This window comes from Platalea leucorodia (genome assembly GCF_965183815.1).
Source record: "Platalea leucorodia genome assembly, chromosome: 5".
Taxonomy (NCBI): Eukaryota; Metazoa; Chordata; class Aves; order Pelecaniformes; family Threskiornithidae; genus Platalea; species Platalea leucorodia.
This window is the reverse complement of record NC_138827.1, coordinates 8602614-8625047: the sequence shown is the minus strand read 5'-3', so window position 1 is coordinate 8625047 and position 22434 is coordinate 8602614. Positions and strand designations below refer to the sequence as shown.

At 42.9% G+C, this 22434-nt stretch overlaps 1 protein-coding gene across 11 annotated transcripts in view; it reads right to left on the bottom strand.

The window, feature by feature from the left end:
- The window catches only part of ABCC1 (ATP binding cassette subfamily C member 1 (ABCC1 blood group)), a 62411-nt gene that overhangs the window by 5777 nt on the left and 34200 nt on the right, over positions 1-22434 (bottom strand). For 5 of the 11 annotated variants that reach the window (XR_014228296.1, XR_014228297.1, XR_014228298.1 and 2 more), the window contains exons 18-31: positions 21642-21809; positions 21093-21270; positions 14378-14462; positions 12971-13109; positions 11841-12048; positions 10667-10977; positions 9608-9807; positions 8971-9097; positions 8468-8569; positions 7251-7397; positions 5866-6024; positions 4299-4465; positions 3348-3542; positions 1930-2050 (exon numbers count right to left, since the gene is read on the bottom strand). Coding sequence is in view for 3 of the 11 variants with exons in the window: in XM_082313277.1 (XP_082169403.1) it covers positions 1942-2050; positions 3348-3542; positions 4299-4465; positions 5866-6024; positions 7251-7397; positions 8468-8569; positions 8971-9097; positions 9608-9807; positions 10667-10977; positions 11841-12048; positions 12971-13109; positions 14378-14462; positions 21093-21270; positions 21642-21809 (2295 nt within the window). In the remaining 8 variants the exon portion in view is untranslated. Of the gene's footprint in view, positions 1-7; positions 2051-3347; positions 3543-4298; positions 4466-5865; positions 6025-7250; positions 7398-8467; positions 8570-8970; positions 9098-9607; positions 9808-10666; positions 10978-11840; positions 12049-12970; positions 13110-14377; positions 14463-21092; positions 21271-21641; positions 21810-22434 lie in introns of those variants that run through there. The other 6 variants (XR_014228291.1, XR_014228292.1, XR_014228293.1 and 3 more) reach the window with 2 other exon arrangements.

The following is a 22434-nucleotide window of genomic DNA, read 5'->3' as shown; positions in this document are numbered from 1 at the left end:
TGCGTACAACAATACCAGCCACGCACCTTAACCCACAAGCTTATTTCTCTGCTCTGTACTCTGTTCCTCACTAACCACTTGCTCCAACCTTTCCACCCTTCTGTCCATCACAATGCTGCGTAAGTGTTCAGTGATTTGAAAAACCAAAACCCACCGCTCCTCCCCAAACTCCTACATCACCCCTTGCTCATTCCATTTCTGTGGAGGAAATTAACGCCAAGCTGCCCAGGCAATGTGGCAGGCATAGGCCAGGGACACCACGGGTATGACAAAGGTCCACAGCACTGCTGCATCCTGCTCTACTGATCCCTCATTAATCCCTGGTCTGCTCAACAAACTGCAGCACTCAAATTGCAAGAGAACCCATGAGATGTGATCCAGCCCTACCACAGCACAGAGTTATTTGCACTCAAGGTTTCCTACCCACCCTAACACCCCCCAGACATCAGGCCTAGCAGCCTGGCTAGTCTAAGCAGTATCAATAATTTCCATTTTCAAAGCAAAAACCTGAACTGACGAAGCTAACTCTTTGTCAAATACAAAGCAAGAAACAACACGTCATGTTATCTTTCAATTTTTTTACTGCAAGTTCTTCACAAGTATTGTACAGTCATTACAAAAAATACCAAAGAAAACTTCAGTCTGTTCAATTCGAGTCATAATTTAGAAAAAAATAAATAGCTTTACTCTAAAGAAGACAAATGTCTAGTATTAAGGTCAGCAATATCATTCACAGAAGTCCACATTCTCAGAGTGCTGAGTATTTGGGTCTGACTTAGTTTGCCTTCTTCCAGCATTTTCCTTTAAAATAAGACTAATCAGAACACAACTGTTTTCTTCTGACAGAAAACTGAACATTCAACATACGTCTTGAAAACCAGGCTGCATTGCCAACTGAATTGTTAGACCCCTCTAACACACAACTTTAAAAACAGTAACACTTTTTTTTTTTTTTTTTTTAAAACAACTGTAACAGAACAGTTTCCTCACAAAATTTAAGAGTCAACAGCAGCAGCATGAAGGGCGTGCTTCTTCGACATAAGGCTAAAGGTCCTTGATGTGGCAGAGCTTCTATTAAAGCACAGACCTGCCAAAGCCAAGGGTATTACAATCAATGTCACGCCGAGCCTGCAACCTCCGCTCGGGCAAATCCTCACTGCTCAGCCTTGTCCCCACAGGCAGAACCAGGATTCGCCACCCAAGTCAGAATTCCTGAGTGAACTGGGTGTAAGGTACTGCCTACCGCCACGCACCAACTGCTGCGTGAATTTGGTTTTGGAGTGATTGTCATTCTAGACATGCTGAAATACTGCTGTGAAGTTGACTGTGCTTTTTCACATCAGCACTACTGACTTGTTATAGTGAACTTGCTGCTGTACACTGTAAACACATGAAACCTTAAGGAGAATGCATAAAAGCATTAACCATGTACAGTAAATGCCATAATGAGAATGTCTGGCACACGTTATTTCACGAAAATCTTTGGACTATAGGACTATTTGACAGAAATTGTTCCGAGTACATCCCATTAGATGGAATCAGCAAACAAGCAAACAACTAGCATTTGCAAAAATGTTTTAAACAAAAAAAAAAGGGGGGGGGGGGGGCTTCAGAACATAAGAGCAGATGAAAAGAAAGCTTTTCTGAACTTCTCTGATTAATCACTCCACCTTACATTTGAGCATATAATGACAGATTTCAGGCAAAAATTAAGTCTCATAACTGTTTTGCACAGTGTGTCTCTCCTAAAGCTGGCTAAAATCAACACTAAGGAAAAAAAAAAAAAAAAATTGCATTTTCATGTTACTTCCATCGCCATACTCTGGCTGACTTGGCTAGGTTTGAAACTGAACTGTACGGTTCACACCAACTCAGGGGAAGTTACAGTTCTCTGAATGGGTCACCTCCCTCTTCCCCACACGAACTAACCAAGGTCAAACACTACACCAAGCCTGAATCTTTGGCCATGCTATAGAAAATGCCTTTTTCCTGAAGCAGGTGGTCTGGGCTACCACATTCCACCACTTCTCCTCTTTCCAGGACTAAAACTCTGTAAAACAAGGAGGGGAAAAAAAAAAAGGTCACAAGAAGATCCAGAAAGCCAATGAACACAGATGCATATGTACAGACAGAAACTGACTGTAGCGTAGCCGTTATATGCAAGCGATGACCATCCAGACTGTATGAATGGACAGAGGTTCTCAACTCTGTCCTTCCTGACCTCACTGCAGATGATCCATCTGGTCTATTTTTCCCATAGCATATGTTTACCCAGTCATTTGCAGGCAGCCATGAGACTTTTGACTGTGCTCTGAGCCAGGCAGAAAGTAGATGGCAGCACTTCTTGTCAAGGTGAGTGAGAGCTCCTAAGACCTTGCAAGACCTGGGATAACCTTCCCATAACACTGCACCACATCAACTGCTGTTATGCAGCTTCTGCTGACAAAATACAAATGCATACATAGCTTATGCAAAACAAACGTACAACTGGAATTAGGAAGTTTACTGATGCTGGTAACTTCCTTTGTAAAGTCAGCTCACAGTTAAAACACTGCCTTCAGCTACCTCCGCTAACTGGCCAGGCACTGCAGAGATGCTCACCAAGCCCTCAGCAGGTGCTGCTGCACGGTGTTACCCGCTGCCGTGACTGAACTGGGTGTTCGTCTGGTGACGGTACTGCTCGTGCTGGGCCTGGGGCAGGCAATGCTCCTGTCTCTTATCTTTCACTACTGACAGCACAAAGAGAGGTCTACAAAAGTACACAAAAATCTTATCACTGGTCACTTTGCTCTCTGCCATTCTGTGATAAAAAGGCCAAGAGAGCTTAAAACTGAAATTATGAGACAAAAACTCTGCCCTCACCCACACCTTAGCAAGGCAGCTGAGAATGAGGGAGGCTGCGTGAACTATAACCAAAAGGATGGAAAGAGAAACGTTGAATAAACTTCAGACAAGTGCAGGATTTCTGATTCTTCATGCTGTCTGTGCCTAGTTTAGTGTATGAGCTCCCTAAAGCTCTGATGCTTCTTCCCAGCTGTGCCTAAATTAGGGCAACACCCAGGAATAGACTCCTGCCTGCCTCCCTCCCCTTCCCGTTTGCCTGGGCAGGAATGGCACAACAGCAGTGCGACAGAGGGATCAGACGAGGTCCCCAGGCCAAGCACAGCCACCTCAAGCCACAACACACACACGCACCACCCATCAAAACATGGGTTCCAGCAGCTCTGCGCAGAGGTGGCTAAACATGTGTTAGCTAAATGTTTAGCTAACACAAAGATGCTCATTTAAGTAGAGCACAATGCAGGTCACATATGCCATTCTTCAAGATAAAAGTGATATTACTTTACCTTGTGTAGTCCATGATTGTGTTCAGACGATGCGCTATAGTTAATACAGTACATTCTTCAAATTGAGACTTTATTGTTGACTGTATAAGCTTATCTGTTTCAAGATCAACAGCAGCTGTGGCTTCATCCAGAACCAGGATTTTGGACTTCCTGAGCAGAGCTCGTGCCAGGCACACCAGCTGGCGCTGTCCCACACTGCGCAGATGGGATGGGAGGGGGGAGAAAATAGTCAGAACAAGTTTGCAGTACTCATTTTGAAGCCCAGCAATTCCTTGTAAAAACTCTTCTAAAGTATAGGTGCCAAGAATCCAGCAAAATAGATAAGACTGGTCTTACTACTTCACTGCAGAGTATCTAAGAGCATCTGAAACTACATCCCCCTCACCATGAAGTCTTGGCAACGTAATAAGAATAATAACTGAATCAATGCAGTGTTGAGGACTGAACTTTAAATGGTTTCTACAGACTGAGCATATATCCCTGTTATGGTGCAAAAAGCAAGCTAACAACGCCCTTAGAAAAACTGCATCTGTTGGGCAAGAGCCATGGTAAGTTCAGAGGATCCACGATAAATAGCAGGCTGCTGCTACTAAAATCCCTCCTAAGAGTGCCCACGCTGTCAAACCTCACAGCGTTCTGAATATTTCTTAAATAATTTTGAATTCCCAAAAACTCAAGAGTTTAAAACATATTGAATAAAATCTAGTTGGTTTATTGCCTGGTCATATGCATTAAGAATTCCCCCACTCACTCCCCACATTGTCATACGGGGCAGGGGGGAGCCCCACACTGCATTGCTGTTGCTAAGGTCTAGCTACGTACTGTCCCAAGCAAGCTGTAAGGTTTCTGGAAGCAGAAAGCCTAGTTGCAGATGGGAGGGCACACACCCCCCCCCCTCAGTTCTCATTTAGTCCTTAAGGCAATTTTCACAAGCACGGTTCTTTGACGTACCTGAGGTTCTCTCCACCTTCAGCACACTCATGATTAAGTTTATCAGGAAGGGACGATACAAAGTTCTTCAGGTGAGCCAATTCCAAAGACCTCCAAATGTCTTCATCAGAGTGTTGGTCAAAAGGATCAAGATTCATACGCAGAGAGCCAGAAAACAATATTGGATCCTAGACACAGAAAGAGGTAATTGACAATGTACACCGAACATGGCAAGTGCTCCAAAAATACTTCTTGGATAGCGAAAGGAAAACAACGTGTCCAGATGCAGTTGCATGCAAGCTCACCTACTGAATTGAGGAGTGAGACCTCGCTTTTTCCAATAACAGCAAGTTATTCTCGCTCACCTTTATTCCTTATGCCTCTTGGGGGCCTGACCTCTGCCCTCTGCAGACTGTCGCTCTCCAGACCTCTCCATGAGTCAGTAACTCATGAATCCAGAAGGAAGGGGAAAAAAAAATCCCAGCCAACTTTCTTTTTACTGGGCTACTAAGTTAAAGAACAGGCACTCCCTGCCCAACCTTCTGTCAGCAGGGACTACTAGGTCAACTTTCCGCTTCTCAGGGAATTACATCATCTGTAAATATTTCAAAAGTCTTCAGCTGCAGTATTAATGAAATGAATGCATTTTTTTTTTCTCGGACATGGAGAAACACTACTTTGGAAATACTTTTGACCTGGTAGTGTCAGGCTGATGCAAAGTGATCAAAAGGAGAAAGCAAAGCTCCCCCCTCAGATTTTCAAAAGTGGTGGTGCAGAAAACCTTTTACAGTGTGCTCACTTTTTTTTGCCAGTGTGCTGCAACAGTGATTTATATAACCACATTTTATGGTCTTACTTTGATTCAGAACAGGCAGGCAATAAAGGCTACACAGTAAGAACAAGACTTGAGACTGTAAGTCCGGTGCTTGTAAAGCCGTATTTCCAAACGTTTTGGACTATCAAACCCACAGTTGCTGGGCTAGACTGGGACGGTTATGTACAGGTTTCTGTGAGTAAACAGTAGGCATGCCTTGCTCACAAGATCCTGCCAAAGTCAGAACACTTTGTACAAAGGCCCAAAGAGCACATATTAAGCCTGAAATAGCAATGCAAAATCCCAACCCCTCACAACTAGACTACGCAGTAACTTCATTCCATTTCTAAAAAGAATGGAACTACCTAAAACAAAAGTGGAAACTGATCTCTAGAAAAAGTCCCCTGAGGGCAGTTAACTAAGGGATCTCAACCAGGTATTCAGCTGGGATCAGACCTCCCCACTCAGGCTAAGCTGCCTATAGCATTGAAGTGATCAGCGTGGGGTGCTGACAAAGCCAGTGAGTCAAAAGGCCAAGGTTTTGCTTCCACATCACAACTCGGCCATAGCCAAGCCCCTACTTGTTACCCAGCACAAGCAAATCGAAGCCAGTCTAGAAAAAAAGCTTGGTTTCAAGTCCATGAAAGAGCATGCTGAAATGACTCAACTTCATAGCTATAGGTCAGAAAAGGAATAAATATATTCGTCCCAGTACATGACAGAGACAGCATTGTTACAAAACGAGTTCTGGTAACAGCAGGATTTCACGCCTACCTGAGGGATGATGGTGATCTTGAACCGCAAGTCATGGAGCCCTATCTTTGCAATATTAATTCCATCAATAATAATTTCTCCTTCAGCTGCTTCATTAATCCGAAACAAACCTAAAGTAAGTGAGGATTTCCCAGCTCCCGTTCTTCCAACTATTCCAATCTGTTGGGAAGAAATACAGGAACAACTTACTCTGGGGAAGAGTTAAAGCATTTCCAAGCATTTACCCAAAACCAAGACATTTTCAGAAGGTTGCCATATTTACTGGGCTATCAACACACCAAATGAGCATAACAAATTGAGGCTGATCAAAGGGGAAGAAAATCACTGAATATGAAAAAACAAGTACAAAAAGCAGTCAAAATCTGCAATCCAATCACATAAGTTTTCAATTTTCCTAGAAAGGCAGATGGAATTGGGTAAAGTAGGCCAAGGTTTCCCTAATCCTTTGTTTGGTTCATGCTTCACAGTTATAATCGCTGACTTAACATTTATCTTATTTGAATTTATAGCAAAAATATACCAAAAGCACTCCGTTTCATACTGTATGTTTTGCTTCCCAGTTAGACCGAAGTCTTCACCAATTCTTTTCTTTTTTTTAAATAAATATAAAAGACTGCTGCTTTGGTTGGTTGATATATCTCTTGCCATCTGCCCTTTCTAACCACTCTTGAGGGAGTATTCTGCCCATATTTGTGTAGGTAGAAAGCATGCACTCAGGAAAAAAGCAAATACCTATTTGGATACCACAAATAAGGAAGCCAGAGAGTAGATCTGTCTTGCAGGTACCATTTATGCTGCCATGCAAGATCACACTATGACTAGACATCAGAGAACCCACACAGCACTGAGGCACGATGCATGTGAGCGCACATGCTGGGAAGCAGCAGGAGACACACACCTATCGCCATCAGTCTGGCCAGATCCAGAGAATCTACTCTCAAGTCCCATTTTTTTCCTGCAGATTCTCACCTTGCAACTTCTGCCTCACTAGATCAGGGCTTCCCCCCTCTACTTAGTAGCTCATTTTCTTGAGACTATAATTAACTTAATCTCTCTGCAACCTGTACTCCTCTTTGCTTACGGCAAACAAATTAGCAAAATTTCCTGGGAAGGGGAAAGAAGACAGCATAAACCTCACTTCCTTATGAAACCAGACCACAAGATACTTCACAAGCCCACATAATAGCGTATCTTTATCCCATGATGCAGGACACACCTTGAAAAGCATAACAGCCCACTGCATCTGCCAGTTACAGTAAGACTGATTCTTCAGAAGCTCTTCTAGTTCTTAAGGACCCAAGACACACTACAGAAAAGGATTAGACCTCTCTTTGGCTCATGCATGCAGACTTATAAACACTCTAGTATAAATTCAGATTCATTACCTTCTCACCCCCGTTTATGGTAACATTTATGTTTCTCAGAACCAGATCCAAGTCTTCCCGGTAACGTAAACCATAGCCTCGGAACTCAACCTTCCCTTCCTCGGGCCAGGTACTCGCTGGGGCAGTTTGTTCAATACTCCATTCAGCCTGAAAGAACCACACAAACTTATCTGATCAGTTCCTCCTTCAACCGGACATAGGCTCAGAGGACTCGAGGAAAGCAATTCAGAAAAATCCTTGTTAGCGTGTAATTTGCAAAAGGAACAGAGGGAAAGATGGGAACAGAGGGAAAGAGCTGCCTCAAGGCAGATGAAATGGTATACGCAGCCAAAGGCTTTGCTATCACAAGTCCCACTTGTTGGATAAACTTTCCCCTTACGAATGGCAGAATCATACAGGCAGCATGTATTCAGATAACCTGCTTGTACACCCCCACCACAGTAAGCAACCATTGGGGAAACCAGACAGGCAACCAGAAGCAGTTTAACTGAGACATAAGCACTAAAAGATTAACAAGCTGGTAAACAGCTGCTGCCTCAGCCACCCACAGAGGTGGGACAGGAGAGAACACACCCCACTGCATTCACTACCAGGGCCAAACAAAAAGGCTTTTAACTGTATAAACACTGGTCTGCTACCAGAACCTGAGAAAAAAATTCTAGGAAGGGTCCTCATAAGGTTTGGCTGCAAAAATAGTGACGCAAGTCAGGTTCAAGTGACAGGCATGGCAAAGAGAAGCCACAGGGAACTCTGTTCTGTAGCCAAAAGGGGGACAACTGCAGATGAAACAAGTTGTTAGGTGATTTGAATTAAAACAAACCAAAAAAAAACCTCTTTACTCCCCCCACACAGTGAGCAAAAAGAGAAACACACACACACAAAAAATAACACCAACAAACAAACAAACAAAAACGTTTAAACAGTTAGGAAACCAAAACATTTGTACAGCTTCACTGCTTAGCCCAGAGCAGAACAGCACATTTCCTAAATGACATTGTGTAAATATCAGCGGATACACCTCAAAAGCACCCACAGGAACCACCTGCCAAGACAGACCCTGTCCCTAGGGGGGCGGCACTGACAGCACCAAGCTCTATCCCATCCCTCAGCTCCGAGGACGTGCCCAGCTGCACTCGCTAACCCCTTCAGCCAGGCTGTGGGTGAGACCTCAGAACAGGGCACTGACTTCTACAGGTCTGGTGGACAACTCAGCGTACCTCCTTCTCCATTTCAGCATATTCTTTGACTCTTTCAACAGCAACAATGTTGGTTTCCAGCTCAGATGACATGCGAACTAGCCAGTTCAAGTATGCTGTAATCTGCAAGAAGAAAAGAAGTCTAGAAGCAGTTTACACTAAATATGTTACCTGCAATAAATAAAGAAACACTAAACAACCAGAACACTGCAAGTTCATGGAATGCATAAACACAGAGAAGATCTTGGCTAATCAGTGCTGGATAGGAGAAAAGTCCAGATGCCTTTAATATGCAGGGGATGAGTTGTCTTAGCCACATCCCCTCACACAGGCAAGGCACAGAATGAACTTCCCAGCATCTTTCCAGATGCTATTTGTAGTTATGATTCTCTTTCTGTGTTCCTTATATCAGTTTTCCCTCCAAAGCCGTAGCAAGGTTCTGACTTTCTGATGCAGTCTTACAATTCAGAGCTTTTTTTTTTTTCTTCTTTTTTTTTTAAAAAAAAAAAAAAAAGTAAAATTACCTGCAGTGAGTAGGACACTGAGAGGCCAACCAGTCCTGCGCTGAGTTTGTTGCGTGCAATCACTGCAAACAATGCTGCAAAGAGGACAATACAGTTCCCCACGTACTCCAGACGGACAGCCAGCCACCTGCAAGACAGGAAAACGTAATGCATCTTTCCAGTAACTCACCCACAGCAGATTAGGAATGTGGTCAACCAATGTTCTGTCACACATCTTGTTTTTGAAAAGATTAGTAATATGGCATCTGCCTACTGCCAGTGACACAGCAGCTCCAAGATATTTGAGGTTCTGCTCCAGCAGCATGCAAACCTAGAGGCATCCAAAATTAATAAACCTTTCAGGTGCATAAATTCCTGTCTTAGTTCAGAAAGCAGTTGTGGTTAACACTAGGATCAACGAATCAAAACTTTCAAAAAATATTACCCCGAAGTAAGGCAGGAACTCTCAGAAAGAAAAGAAATTCAGAAGTAACCTTATTTCTATCACAGAAGTTTAAGCAAAACATCTGTGAAACAGATATATCCACACAGGCTTCCCGCCCTGGACAGGTATGCTGAGAGCTGTGACTGGTAAGGAGCACAGGCAGCGGAACCATCTCCTCCCTATAGAACTTCAATATTTCAACCCCACTGTTACCTGTTTGCAACAATGCTTGGATAATAAGCTTTCTGATTTTCATCCACCTTCATGTCGTTCTGCTTTATGAAACGTTTCTGCTCCTCAAAGGCTCGAATGACGCTGACTCCCAGGAGGGTCTCATTGAAGTGAGAATATACAGGAGAACGACTGACAGACTCCAGGCGTTTGAGCTGGCGAGAAGTGGCCACATAAAATCTCTGCAAATCAGAGTATGAGAATTATGGTTGTACCCAGACTGTGTCTGAAAAGACAAAGGGAATCATAAGAGAGTCTCCTGCCTTTTGGGCTGTTAGTTAGAGAGATCTTATACATGCGAATACATGCCTTCTCCAACACTTTTAGGCCTAAAAAGACCATTACATACACTCTGCTGTCTTTAAACAACCGCCAATCAAACCATCTCATGCGATAGCCATTTTCTCCTCTATCTCTTCTCTGCAAGCTTAGTTCAACAGTATAAAACACACACATCGCTGCCTTTAAGGTTCACTAATGGAGCCTGATAGATTCACTAATTCAAGAGTCAAAGTCAAAACCCAGCTTCTTCTCTTTGATCTGTATTGGCTCTACCAGATTTCTAAGAGTGAAGCAAGCACACCCTGCCTACACAAGACAGGACTGAAAGGCTGCCATCGTTTCTCTTGCTCTGTAAAGAAGATCATGATGAAACAGGCACATCAGCAACACACATGTACCCCTCTAAAGGCCACTCTTTTGTTTGGAAGCAAGTTTTAGAAAAGCCCATACATTTTCCATATTTGGGCTCCAAGCAACAAGCTATACAAAATTTGCCTCAAAATCTAATGGCATTTTTATAAAGCCTGCTTAGGTATTAAAGGATCACCTTCTGCACAGAAGTCATCGTACACTTCACAACAGATGGAAATGCTCTGCTAACATCAGCTAATCAATAAACCATGCAAAGCACAGTCAGTCAAGCATGACTCAAGTCAAATACATTAAATTCCCTCCCAGTACAGAGTCAGAAAATAACTGTCTTAAATAACAGAGGATGAGTGACTGCTGGTCCCAGTGCCCCCAGGGAAAGCCCCCTACCTGCACAAACAAGTAGACGAGTCCCAGAGGGGGAATAATGACGGCAGCTATAGGTGTGGCCAGCAGAATGATGATACAAGCCCCAATCACGTTAAATGTCGAGCCCATGAACATCTTGATGATTGGTGGAATGGTGGAGTCAATGGTATCTATCTCCTTAGAGAAACGGTTCACCAGATTTCCACTGGGTGTACGTTCAAAGAAACTCATTGGAGACCTGAGGACATTGTGCAGCAGGTTAAGGTGCAGGTGTCGTGAGGCAAATATTCCCCCAATTGACACAACCATCGAGTAGCCAAACACCGCAATACCTAGAAAAGAAGACCTGTTTTTAACTGCTTCCACCTCTCACGCAAAACATTTTCCTTCATTTTCTCATCACTTAGCATTAGCATGTCTCTACTACAATAATCCTGAGAACTGGGGGTCACTACAGGTAGACTCAGCAATTACTCCAAGTAATTAAAAAGAAAAATAATCAGTGAAAACACCACATTTCTCTCATGGAAGAAGTTGTTTCTCCATTTCAAAATTTTGTGTAATGTTTGAGCACTTTCCTGGAGTAAAGACCACTGAATTTTAAGGTGGCATTTAGTTTTTATTGCAGGATTTTTATGGCAATTCTGAAGTGGGGTACCTGGGGTGTTAGGTTTCATGGCAAACAAACTTTGACCACAAAGAGGACACATAAAAAGCCGCTGAGCTGGCCTCCCCGTGGTGCCTTGGATGGACCCTCAAACAGTCAGAGGAAACACCGGCCTACACAGCTCAGCCAGGCAGTGGCTGCAAGGGATGCAGCGTAGCCATGGCCTCCTGTGACAAACCGTCCCTGCGAACCAGGCTAGCATGGTTCGTTTACAGGCCAAGGAGCCATTTCCTGGGTTAGACATTTTGTCACCAACTGCTGGCTCATCAGCCCCTGCAAACTACTTTCATTCTTGTTTTGTACAAATAAATGAAAATCATATTCACTAACTGAATAATTTTATAGGTTGGTTTGCTTGCCTTTTTTTTATTCACTCAAGTTTTTCATCTTTCTGCAAAGGGAAAAAAAAAAAGTCCCACACTCAAATCCTTAGCAAAGTGCTGCTGCATTTCTGGGGATACAAGGTCACCAAGAGCATTAGAAACATTCTGAACCAGCTAATCGTAAAATAGGTAAGACCAAGCAAACCTTGAGAAATTCCCAGCGCGCCATATACTCCCAGTCTGACATTTGTGTACTGCTGCGTCCCATTGATAACAGGATCATCTGTCCATAAACTTAGCCAGTAGTTGGAAGCCAGGGAGGCTATATGATTACACATAAAGAGGAAAATGCTCAAGAAAGAGATAAAGAGTCCAATTGCTTTCATGTAGTCCCAGTACACTATTGCCTTTACCTGAAGACAAAAGGGGAAAAAAAAAATACATATCTATTAATTTTGCACATTAAGTTTCAAAACCAGCAATTCCCCCTTCTTCAACCCCTATTTAAAGTCAGTATCTCTGCATCAGGCCATAAAAACATAACAGTTGCACTCTAGAGAGCCACTGCTTGGGAACACAAGCTGCAAAATGTTTTATGGAGACATGCCAAACCCGACATCCCTCCAGGGCAGGCACACATCATCTTTCCCTTGTCTTTCAAGGGAAGGGAAGGGTAGGGAGAGAGCTGCCTGAAGTAACACAGAGCATCAGTGGCAGAGCCAAAAACTTCACTGAGGAGTTCCAGTTTTTGTCTCTCTCTTTTTACCACAAGATTATGTAGCCTTTAATTAAATCCTTGCTCCACATGGCTTGCATCCCATGATTTATCTTTAACCAGAGGATTCAAGCAACATTGCTAGGAGGTGTAACTGCCATTTTCCCAGGAACCTCACTCTCAGGTTTCTCAGAAAATCCTGGGTACCCTGGGATTAGATACTTGTGTCTACAGTGGAAACTTGGCTTAAATTCATCTGAGTCAATTCCAGCTCCTTACGCTGAAGGGCAGATTTCATTAGGTCACCTAATTTGTCACAACCTCTCTCCAAGAAATAGCTGCAAGGTTTTAACTTCTTCTTTTAAACTTTGATGTGGTCAGGCCCATCATCTTGAAGAAAAGTTTTGGTGTCAGCACTCTTTGGGCACGCAAACCTGGGGCTCAGCTTTGGGAGCAGAGGGTACAGCAACAGTTCCACGAAGTACTACACAACAAGCAGCAAGTCCAAGAATCCACTCAGACCTTTCTCACCCCAGTTACATGGTCTTCGGAAGCTATTCTGAACCCTGCGGATTTTTCTGAAACTGAGAGAGTGAAGGAAGCAGAACAGGAGCTCTTACCCTCCCCGTCTTCGCTGTGTCAGCCTCCGTCAGTTTCCAGGAATTCTTTTCAGCAAGCGGCTTCTGCAGCTCTGCTGTGCTGCTCTGGTGCTGTGACTTCCCGGTGTCTCTGCTGTATGTTGAGGAGTTACTGAGTTGCCTGTTTGAAGACATTTATTGTTCAGTCTTAGCATGATACAGGCCAGGTGTTTACTTCATAAATACACTTCAACAGTCCACAGCTCCAAGTGTGGCTTAGATTATTCTGGCGATAATCAATCTCCTAGCCAGTCATCAGGCCAGTGGTTACTAGTGCTTCCCTCCTCCCCTCACAGTGCACTGCTAATCCTCCCTGATGGCATTCAGCTCTCAAGTATCCATCTTCAGATACGAGTAACAGGTTAGCCAGTCAAAGAAGTCTTGGTTGAGCAATCAAACTCCAGAAAGAAAAATGCTTAGCGATCATCAACACCAGCCTTTACAAACCCTATCATCATATACAGCGCAGCTGCTGAAGTGCAAAAAGGGTACCCACACTGGCATCAAAATGGGCAACTGTACTCCCAGGTACTCATTAGCTTCCCGAAGTACAGTGTCTCTAGGGCACCATAAGAATAAGGCATAGACTATGAGATTCATTTTTGGAAGGTATAATCAGAGTGATTGCCTTTGGCCTCTCTCAAGCTTAATACCAGTGGTACGAGGTCAGACTAAAGATCCACTTTGCACTTCATCCCATCTGACAGCAGTCAACTGCAGAAGGCTTGGGAAAGCATATGAAAGCTGGACTAGCCCATACAATACTCTCCCTTTTATGCGAGTCAAACCCACGGTATCTTGCTACAATACAACCATTTCTTCACATGGAAAGAAGAGTAGCACAAGAGCTCTGTGTGTGCAGACATGCACGCGCAACAGCCTGTACCAGCAACTGGAGCAGGGCTGCAGCCCCGGAGGTTCATATGCCCAGGTGCTAGCAAGTGAGGAGACTGGGATTCAGGGGCAGCTATTGGGCAGACTGAGCGTCTGAGCCCAACTAGTGGAGGGATCCACCTTGTAGGTACACATATATTATACTCTCACTAGTGAACCTCCATCCTGCTCAGCCAGAGACGGGAACAGGATGAGGCCGTTTGATGCTGTGTTCGTGTGGGTGCTCTAAGCATCCGTGATCTGTGTGGCCGGCAACGTATGCATGTGGTGTGTATGTACGCTCTATGTGCATGTGCCTGCTGGGAGTACATCTTCAGCCTTGCTACTGTTGGACCTGGAGCCATGGAGCAGCAGCAGCCTCGCCTCTCTCGGGCTGCTGGATCTGGCAGGATACATTTTCCTCTAACAAATACCATAAACACCAAATTACCGTTTGTCCACAACTGAGTAACTGGGGCAGGGAGAAAAAAAGAAAGAAGAAGAGAGACTACATACCTATCCATCAACTTCCCAGGGGCTTCATTCACAAGGACTCCATTTTCTATAGGCTTTCCCTCCTTTCCAGATGGACTGTTTGTATCTGGGGAGGGATGAAAAAGTAAACATGTAAACATGAAAATGGGAAGCATAAAGATACAAAGGTTTCATTTCAATCCTAAATGCCAGGTGCAGTCCTAATGTGCAAACAAAGGGGGAACAGAAGTATTTACATATACTAACAGACAATTGATCAGCTGAATAAATCCGTTTAGTTCACCCCCAACAGGACTAGTTGCCAAGACAGTGAACATTTATTTTTCTATTTTTCTACCAAATGTAGGTCAGTAATAATAATGTAATATAATTATGAGGACATACTTGATGTTAAAGCATGCAATACCAAGTCACACTATGACTCACTCTGTGGAAAAAAAAAGCAGACAATCCAACCACTCCTTTTCAAGTCACATCTTTTACACAGTTAACTATAAATTATTTTCATTTTAGAAGGCAATGAGAAGACATTCTAGTAAATGATGGAGTGAAGCTGTAAAACAGGAGGCATGTGCTATTAACTTTGAGCCTTCCTGCACGATTCAGCAGGAAGCAGCATGCAAAAGCCTGGTTTTTAAGCAACCATAGGAATCAGATTAATTTAAGCAAGAGATCTTTCTATGAATGTCACTTCTCAAAAAAAAAAAAAAAAAAAAAAAAAAAAAGTCTTGTTATCCCACAACATTCCATTTGCACCAAGATGCAGCACACACAAGACATTGTCTAAAACACTTCACGAAACCTGTCAGCTTGAAATAGTAAGCTTTCTCTAAGCAACTTAATTCAGTGTAATACAGTGCCGGGAGTAAAACTTCTAGGTTCAAGGTATGACATCATTTTCCTAATACAAACCAAATGACTGACTCTTAAAAACTGTCAATTAAATGAAACTCTATTTTAATGTATGAAAGTTAATTCAGAATTTGTAACAAAAAAAGAATTTTGCATTTTAAAGGGTTTATGCATAGTTTATACAAACAAAAAAGCCCACCTGCATCTATTCAAAAGATATGCGGGAAAATTTGTGTAGATCTAGAGCCTGAAGTTTTCATGTTTTTATACTAAAGCAAAATATATGCATAAAACAGTTCAATACATTAAGTGTGGACTGCTTGAACATAAAGCTGTTCCCTCCTGTGTCTGCAAAGAGAACATGGTTCATTACTTTAAAAACCCAAAGCTAAGCTGTTCAGTGTGGTCTAGAAGCAGAAAAAAAAGCAGCAAATGTGAAAAAGTGAAGAGTTCAATGATTTAGTCCTTATTTTTATTTATATGAATGAGAGCAAACCAATCTGGCGCTCCTGGTTATTTTAAGCACTTGACAGCATTTCTTTTGAGAGGCTCCCATATGAAAACCAGCAAGCATTCCAGCATCATATCACTTTAGAGCACTGCTGAAGGTCTAAACCCACAGGAACAAAACAAAACCACAAATAAACCATCCTGCCCTAACAGCTCTTAAATTTGATTTCGTGTTGTAGGTTACAAAGATTTCCTGCTTATACTGCATTTACCTCTTGAGAACAAAAAATGCTCAAGATTGCCATAGTAAATCTGGCATGTGCACCAAGGGTTTAAGCCCACTAATGAGAGCTCTGTTGAAAAATGTGTTCAGAAATGATAAAAGGGCAAAGTACTGAATACACATGTGAGAACAAAAAAGGACCTTTGTGGCTCCATCCTGACGCCTCTCTGGGTACACTCACTACACTCCTACGTTCAGGGTGCACCTTTAAAGTTTATTTAAAGCCTCCTCATGGAAGTGTTTGAGATGAAGAATTGCTGCTGAGTTATCTACAAGCTGACACACCAACTGTTGTAGCATCACACAAACAAGCAACATGCAAACCAAGCTGATACCTTCTAGTGTGCAGACGAAATTCTTCTAATAATGACTCAATCTCTTGTAAATGAACTGCAGCTACTCATGTTACTCCAACACAAGCACTAATATAAAGCCACATGGCAAAAAAGCAGTTACCTGTTTCCAGAGGCTGAATCGTTCCTTCTAACAAAGGATCTGAGTCTAAAAGTATATATAATTAACTTTTTCCAGAACACACTCAACCATTTTCAATCTTTACAAACACAAACGCATCCAAGTAGCACAACCTAAACCACAAAACCATAAATGCCCAGGACAGGATCAAATTTGCTGAAATGGACCTCTTTTTAATCCCAAGCCTCACACACAGTCAAAAAAAGACAACCTTGTGGAAAAAGAAAAAATCCAAATCAGAGGGCTGCAAGTGACAGATCAAGAAACTTCCTTTCTTTCAAGATATGCACTAATTAAGAGAGAATCAAAAAAGTTACTCTAAAGTGGCCTCATATTGACAACAACAGGAAAACCTCACCAGGTACAGGGAACTACCATATGCATTTTCCCCAGTAGGGGGAAAGAGACTTCATTCAAGAATCTTAAGAGACTGCCTGACCTTAACATTAAAGATGCAAAGCATCATGGTTTCAGAGTGGCAACTTTTGTCCACATGGCTACGTCTCTCCTCCCACAGCTCTGCTGTTCTTGCTTTAGTCATGCAACTGCAATGAGAGAAGGAGAGCTGTGGCAGGTTTACTTAGTCCCCGTTCATCATCCTGCATGGACAGATTAATAAGAAACAGTGACACACTTCACGCTTCCAAGCATCTTGATACCCTAACAGCACTCATATTGAATCAATATTTGCTTCTGCCATTTGGGGCAGAGGCTGCAAATAGCTTTTACTTTAGGAGAGAGAAAGGAAGGAGTTGAATTTTGCTAGAAGATAACTAAAATGAATTTAAGAGAAAGTCAGATTATTTCCTGACACAGACAGGTGTTTCCTGAATTACTACTCAGGCCCAGACTCCACAACAACATTTGGAAAACAGCCAGCACATCTCAATATTTAACTCTTGCCTTCCAAGGAGTCAGAACAGAGAAAAGCACCCAACCATCCCTACAGGCATCATACAAGCGATCTTAACTATCCAACTCTGCTATTAAGCTTAACTCAGCCTCATGCTGTTAGAAAGAAGCATGGCCACAAAATACCGGTGTGGTGGGTTTTACTGGGAGACAGTGTTGATCGTGACCACACAATGCTTTTCCTTGCAGATATGAAACCCCAGCCCATAACGCAGAATTAATTTTTATTACGAAATACACACTACTACCTAGTGTATAATACAAAGCAATTCAGCAAGGAAGCTATCTTCCTTTCAAATTCAGCACTTCAAAAATAAATCTTTTTTTTTTTTCTTCTCACTGCTGCAATTGGGAAGCAGTTTATACAGAGGCCAAGCAAGGCCCTGCAAATCTTACTCCTCTACCATACCATCTTTTCCAGAAAGCAGATTTCTACTTCATGTAGGATAACAGCTGAAACTTGGGGAATTAAGTCCAAAAAATTTAAGAATAAACTTGAAGACATCCAAATTGAATAGCTACAAGTGATAGATCAAGAAGCTTTCCTTCAAGATATGCAGATTGTTGAACTAAATGCTACAGTCCAGACCCTTAGCAATTCTCGGAGTACTTTTACCCCCTTTCCCCTCCAAAACAAATCTGAATAACCTGTTGTGCTGACAATTCTCATATAAAAAAATGAACTGAGTAGCCATTGAAAGGTCTTTTTATTTGACTGCAGAGTCACAGACCCAAATGCTGGGGAGATAGCCATCTGAAGCACAGCCCACACAATGTAAACCAGATTTAGAATTACTAATTGTGCTGTACATCTCTCTCTTTCAGGCACTGCAGTCAAGACCAAAGATGAACCAGACAGTTGAAAAAATATTTCAACTTTATGGTGCAGTTGCACTTCTGTGGAGCCACTTTTACTTCCCACAAACACCAAAAACAGATCCAGGCTTTTCAAGGACAAACCAAAGTTTAAGATGAAGCCATTTGGAAAAAACAGCAAAACCCCAACCCCCACACACGTTAAAACAAAAACCAACATCTGCTGCATTATTTTTTATGGGAAACAAGGGAAAACAGTCATAAGAAAGGTGATCTTAAAGTAACTATTTGCTATCTGTAGAGCAAGAAGTATTGCAGCAACAGCTCCAAGTGTGAAGGGGAGGACACCAAAACAGAAATCTAAGCACATCTATGACTCCAGACCAGTCTGCACAGGCAGGGGTAGTACTGGCATCAGCAAGTCAACCACACTAAATGCCAGAGAACAGAACAACTGCTAAAAGCAAGAAGAACTTGGATGCTTTTTATACAAGCCGGTAGGTTAATTTTACATGTAGTTCCAGTTACTTTGGAAAAGATTGCACGCTGTAGACATAGTAAGGCATCCATTTCATGTATCCACAGCTGAAAGCAGCAGCACTGCACACTGTACTCCCTGTGGCTGAGCAGCTGCTGCTGCGACCCTCGTGGCTGCCTTTTGCATCGAGTAGGATGCTGGAGAAGGGGGAGCTCACACCTCCCCTCCAAGCCATCCTGAAGACTCACGTAAGGGCAGCTTTCTGGAGTGGGGAGTTTTCCCACACACAGAAGAAACACCACGAAGCTGAGGATGGGAAAGGCAGCAGCACAGCACACAGACAGCAGGTAACCCTCAGGAATCCCAACGGGAGAGAGGGTTTCCCACCCTTCCAGAAGCAGGATGTATTCCAGCCAGAAAGCACCAATCCACCGTTTTCTATTTTGCTCCAGTTTAAGTGTTTTCATGCTGCCAACAAGCAGCTTCAGACATAAGGGAGCCTCCCTTTTAAAGTGGGTGTGCAGATCCCCTCCAGCTAGCTCAGGCTGACTCCCATCAGACTACTGTGTTTATCCAAGAACTTGTGATTTTCAATAATATTTAGTGATCTTTTACACATCTGATAAATATTAATATTAACCCTGTGAACCAGACAAATAATGCCCCTATTTTTCATTTTTTACCATTGGCAGAAGATCACTCGACCAAAACGGAGAAACAAATTTGCTGCAAATAGGCCAACCCTGTGATATAGCAATCCTCTCTGAATCACCAGGGTCATACTGAAGTTCAAAGTGCCTTTTATTAGACAATGGCAGAGAAGCATGGCAAAAGAAAAAGCACTGACTCACTTTCCAAAAGAAGATTCAGTATTTAAACGGAAAAGTAAAGTAACTTAGTTTAATGCAAAGGACTTCAAAACCTTCCATGCACTTGGAAAGGGGAGGAGACAAAGGCTAAAAGAAGGCAGCTATTAAAGGAGGGAAATCTTTGTACAAGCAACTTCTTAACTTCCTAGGGAAGCACAGAGGAAGTTAATTTGTCTCTGGAAGTCTCGTACACTGAAGACGCAACAAGTCTGACTATGCTCAAAGTAGCTATAGGAGCACTTACAGAAAATACACATAAGTCAGCTGGATACTGCTTCCATAAAATCTCTTCCTGCAGTGCTTTTCACAGGGGGAGACCCCACCTATACAGCACTTGCTGTTTACAGGCAGTGGCCACCCAAACCAGCATCCCAGTCTGCAGAGTGACAACTGAGACATATCAAGAGACCTTTCCAAGAGGAGAGCTAGCCTACAGCACAGCATCCTGACCCTGAGCCTCAGCTCGACCCATCGCCCCCAAATGCAGCTCCCCATCAGGGACAGCTGGATGCATGAGAGGGAGCCAGGAGAAGATGGCACCTTGCACATCCAGGAAACAGACTCTGCTCATTCACAGCCTCCAAGGGCAGGCTGTGTTGCCAGCCTGGATAGGAGAGGGCAGCTTCAGAGAATAAGGCAGACCATCACAGACCTCACACAAGGAACTTTCAGAGGAACATCAGGAACAGCCCCTAGCCAAAGGCAGCCATTCAACACCTCTTTAATGCTTCCCAGCTTCATGAGTACAGCTATATGTGGCACCATGTCTGTTTTGGTGTCAGGCATGTGAGCAGGAGACTAAAAAATGCCTCTCCTTTCCCTCTGGGGCATGGGTGGGAACCAAGGGTTTTCCAAATGGAAGATGAAGGGAAAAGTGGGCTCAATCCCGTCCTTGTTCTGGAGAGCCTGCTCTGCAGCACTTGGCAGCAGGCATTTGCTACCAAACAGGCCTCAAGCACCTGCCAACAACTTAACCCCAGTCAGCACCGTGCAAGCACCCCTCATACTTTTCAACGTGAGCATGTGGAGGAGCGTCAGGAGATCACCACAGGCAAGCCACTGAAGAAAACAGGGTGGAGGCAAGAGACTAAGTTCCCTTATTAAAACCCAATACTGCAACCATCTGCAGGTGAAAAAAAAAAAAATCTAAAGTATATTCCTGTATCAGTGCAGCTCTACAGCTGTTTCGTAAAGCAGAAGCGGGAGTCAGGGATGTCAGCTAGAAAAACAAGCTGCTTCTTCCTCCTCCCCATCCCAAAGGAATTTTCTGCATAAAGACGACACATCCTAATAAGCACCGGAAGGGTGTATAAACCCCAGCTGGCCTTTACTTGATCTCACAACCATCTGAATTTTGCTTTTAAGTGAGAGGAATTTTACTACAGATCCGCTCTACATTTTCCTAAATTTTAAGAAAGAATGTGTGTTTAATTGCACAACCTTCAATGCCCTCAAGAAAGAAGCACCTCTATGTATAGGTATATCACAAGAAATAATAATTTCTTTTAACTTTCCTTCCACTACTATTATTTTTCCTTTAACGTGATTCCCTTAACATGCCACACATCAGCTTATCCCAAGAGAATTTATTTGTAAGCTTACCACTGTTCTCCATGCTTTGTTCAGCATTAGCATATGTACGAAGAAACTCAGCAAAAGCCCCATCTTGCTTCAGCAGCTCCTGGTAGGAGCCCATCTCGGAGATTTCTCCGTCAGTCATTACCAGAATTGTATCCATTTGAGGCAGATAGTTGATTGCATGGGTTACCAAAACCCGTGTCTAAACAACAAAAGAAAAAAAAAGTTTTTCTAACATCTCAAATTAGTAAATACAATGGTTGAACTACTGCTCTTGCTGCTTGAATTCTGTGTAACTATGGACAGGCATGGAGCATTTTTAACAAAAAATGCTGTCTTCGTCTTGATTTTTGCATCAAAGAATTTTGAATTACAGAAACCAGAGCACATTTCATTATAAAAACCTCAGTGTATGTGTTATAAAAGTCCTCTAAAAATCTCAGAAGGATCCTTTCATTTTTCAGATGTTTGAAACAAAAGTCTGAATATGCAACTTGACAAACTTGGAATCATTTGAACTCAGCAAAGAAAAACAAATCATTCTCTAGAGGCAAGTATCTCATTATGACATACTTTATTTTTCAGGATTCCTTTCGGTCCAATAACTTTTTCAAAAATGTGTTTCCCAACATGAGCGTCAACAGCTGATAAAGGATCATCAAATAAATAGACATCTGCATTACAGTAAACTGCCCGAGCAAGACTGACTCGCTGTTTCTGTCCTCCAGACAAATTCACACCCTGGGGAAACAAGAAAATATGAGTCTTTATTTACAGCTGAAAAGAGATGTCTTACTACAGTTTGTGAAAGACACAAGTCATAGGTGGTTTATGCAAATTAGGTAAGTTTCAACATTGCATGAAACAGATCTCCATCACAAATAATTTCACTACCACAATAACATAAGCAATCACAGTCAAAATCCTCTTGGAAGGAAGCACATCTGTTAAGTTCTCACTGTCAGTGAGAGGCTAGTAAAAAAAAAAGTGTTTGCTAGTCTTGTAAAGCAGTTAACCCAGACTGACCTACCGAACTCTGTACGTTCAGAGGCTGCTTTTCTTCTCAGCTGTATTTCTGCAGTGCTGCCTCTGATTTAATAAACGAGCTCTGTTCACACTCTACAATTTGGTTGGCCTGCTGACCAATAAGGAAGATAAAGCTGCACCCTTCACTGAATCTGGAGCTGTCAGTTGGCAGCTATACCCCACCTATCACTAGTCAGCAGGCCAAGCACATACCCCTCAGATCCCCACCTTCTGGAGAACATCAGCTTAGCAGAACGCCAGGCAGGTTACATGCACATACCCTGCTGGCCACGTGGTATGGGGACACCCGGTCCCGCTCCCCAGGCGGAGCACTGCAACT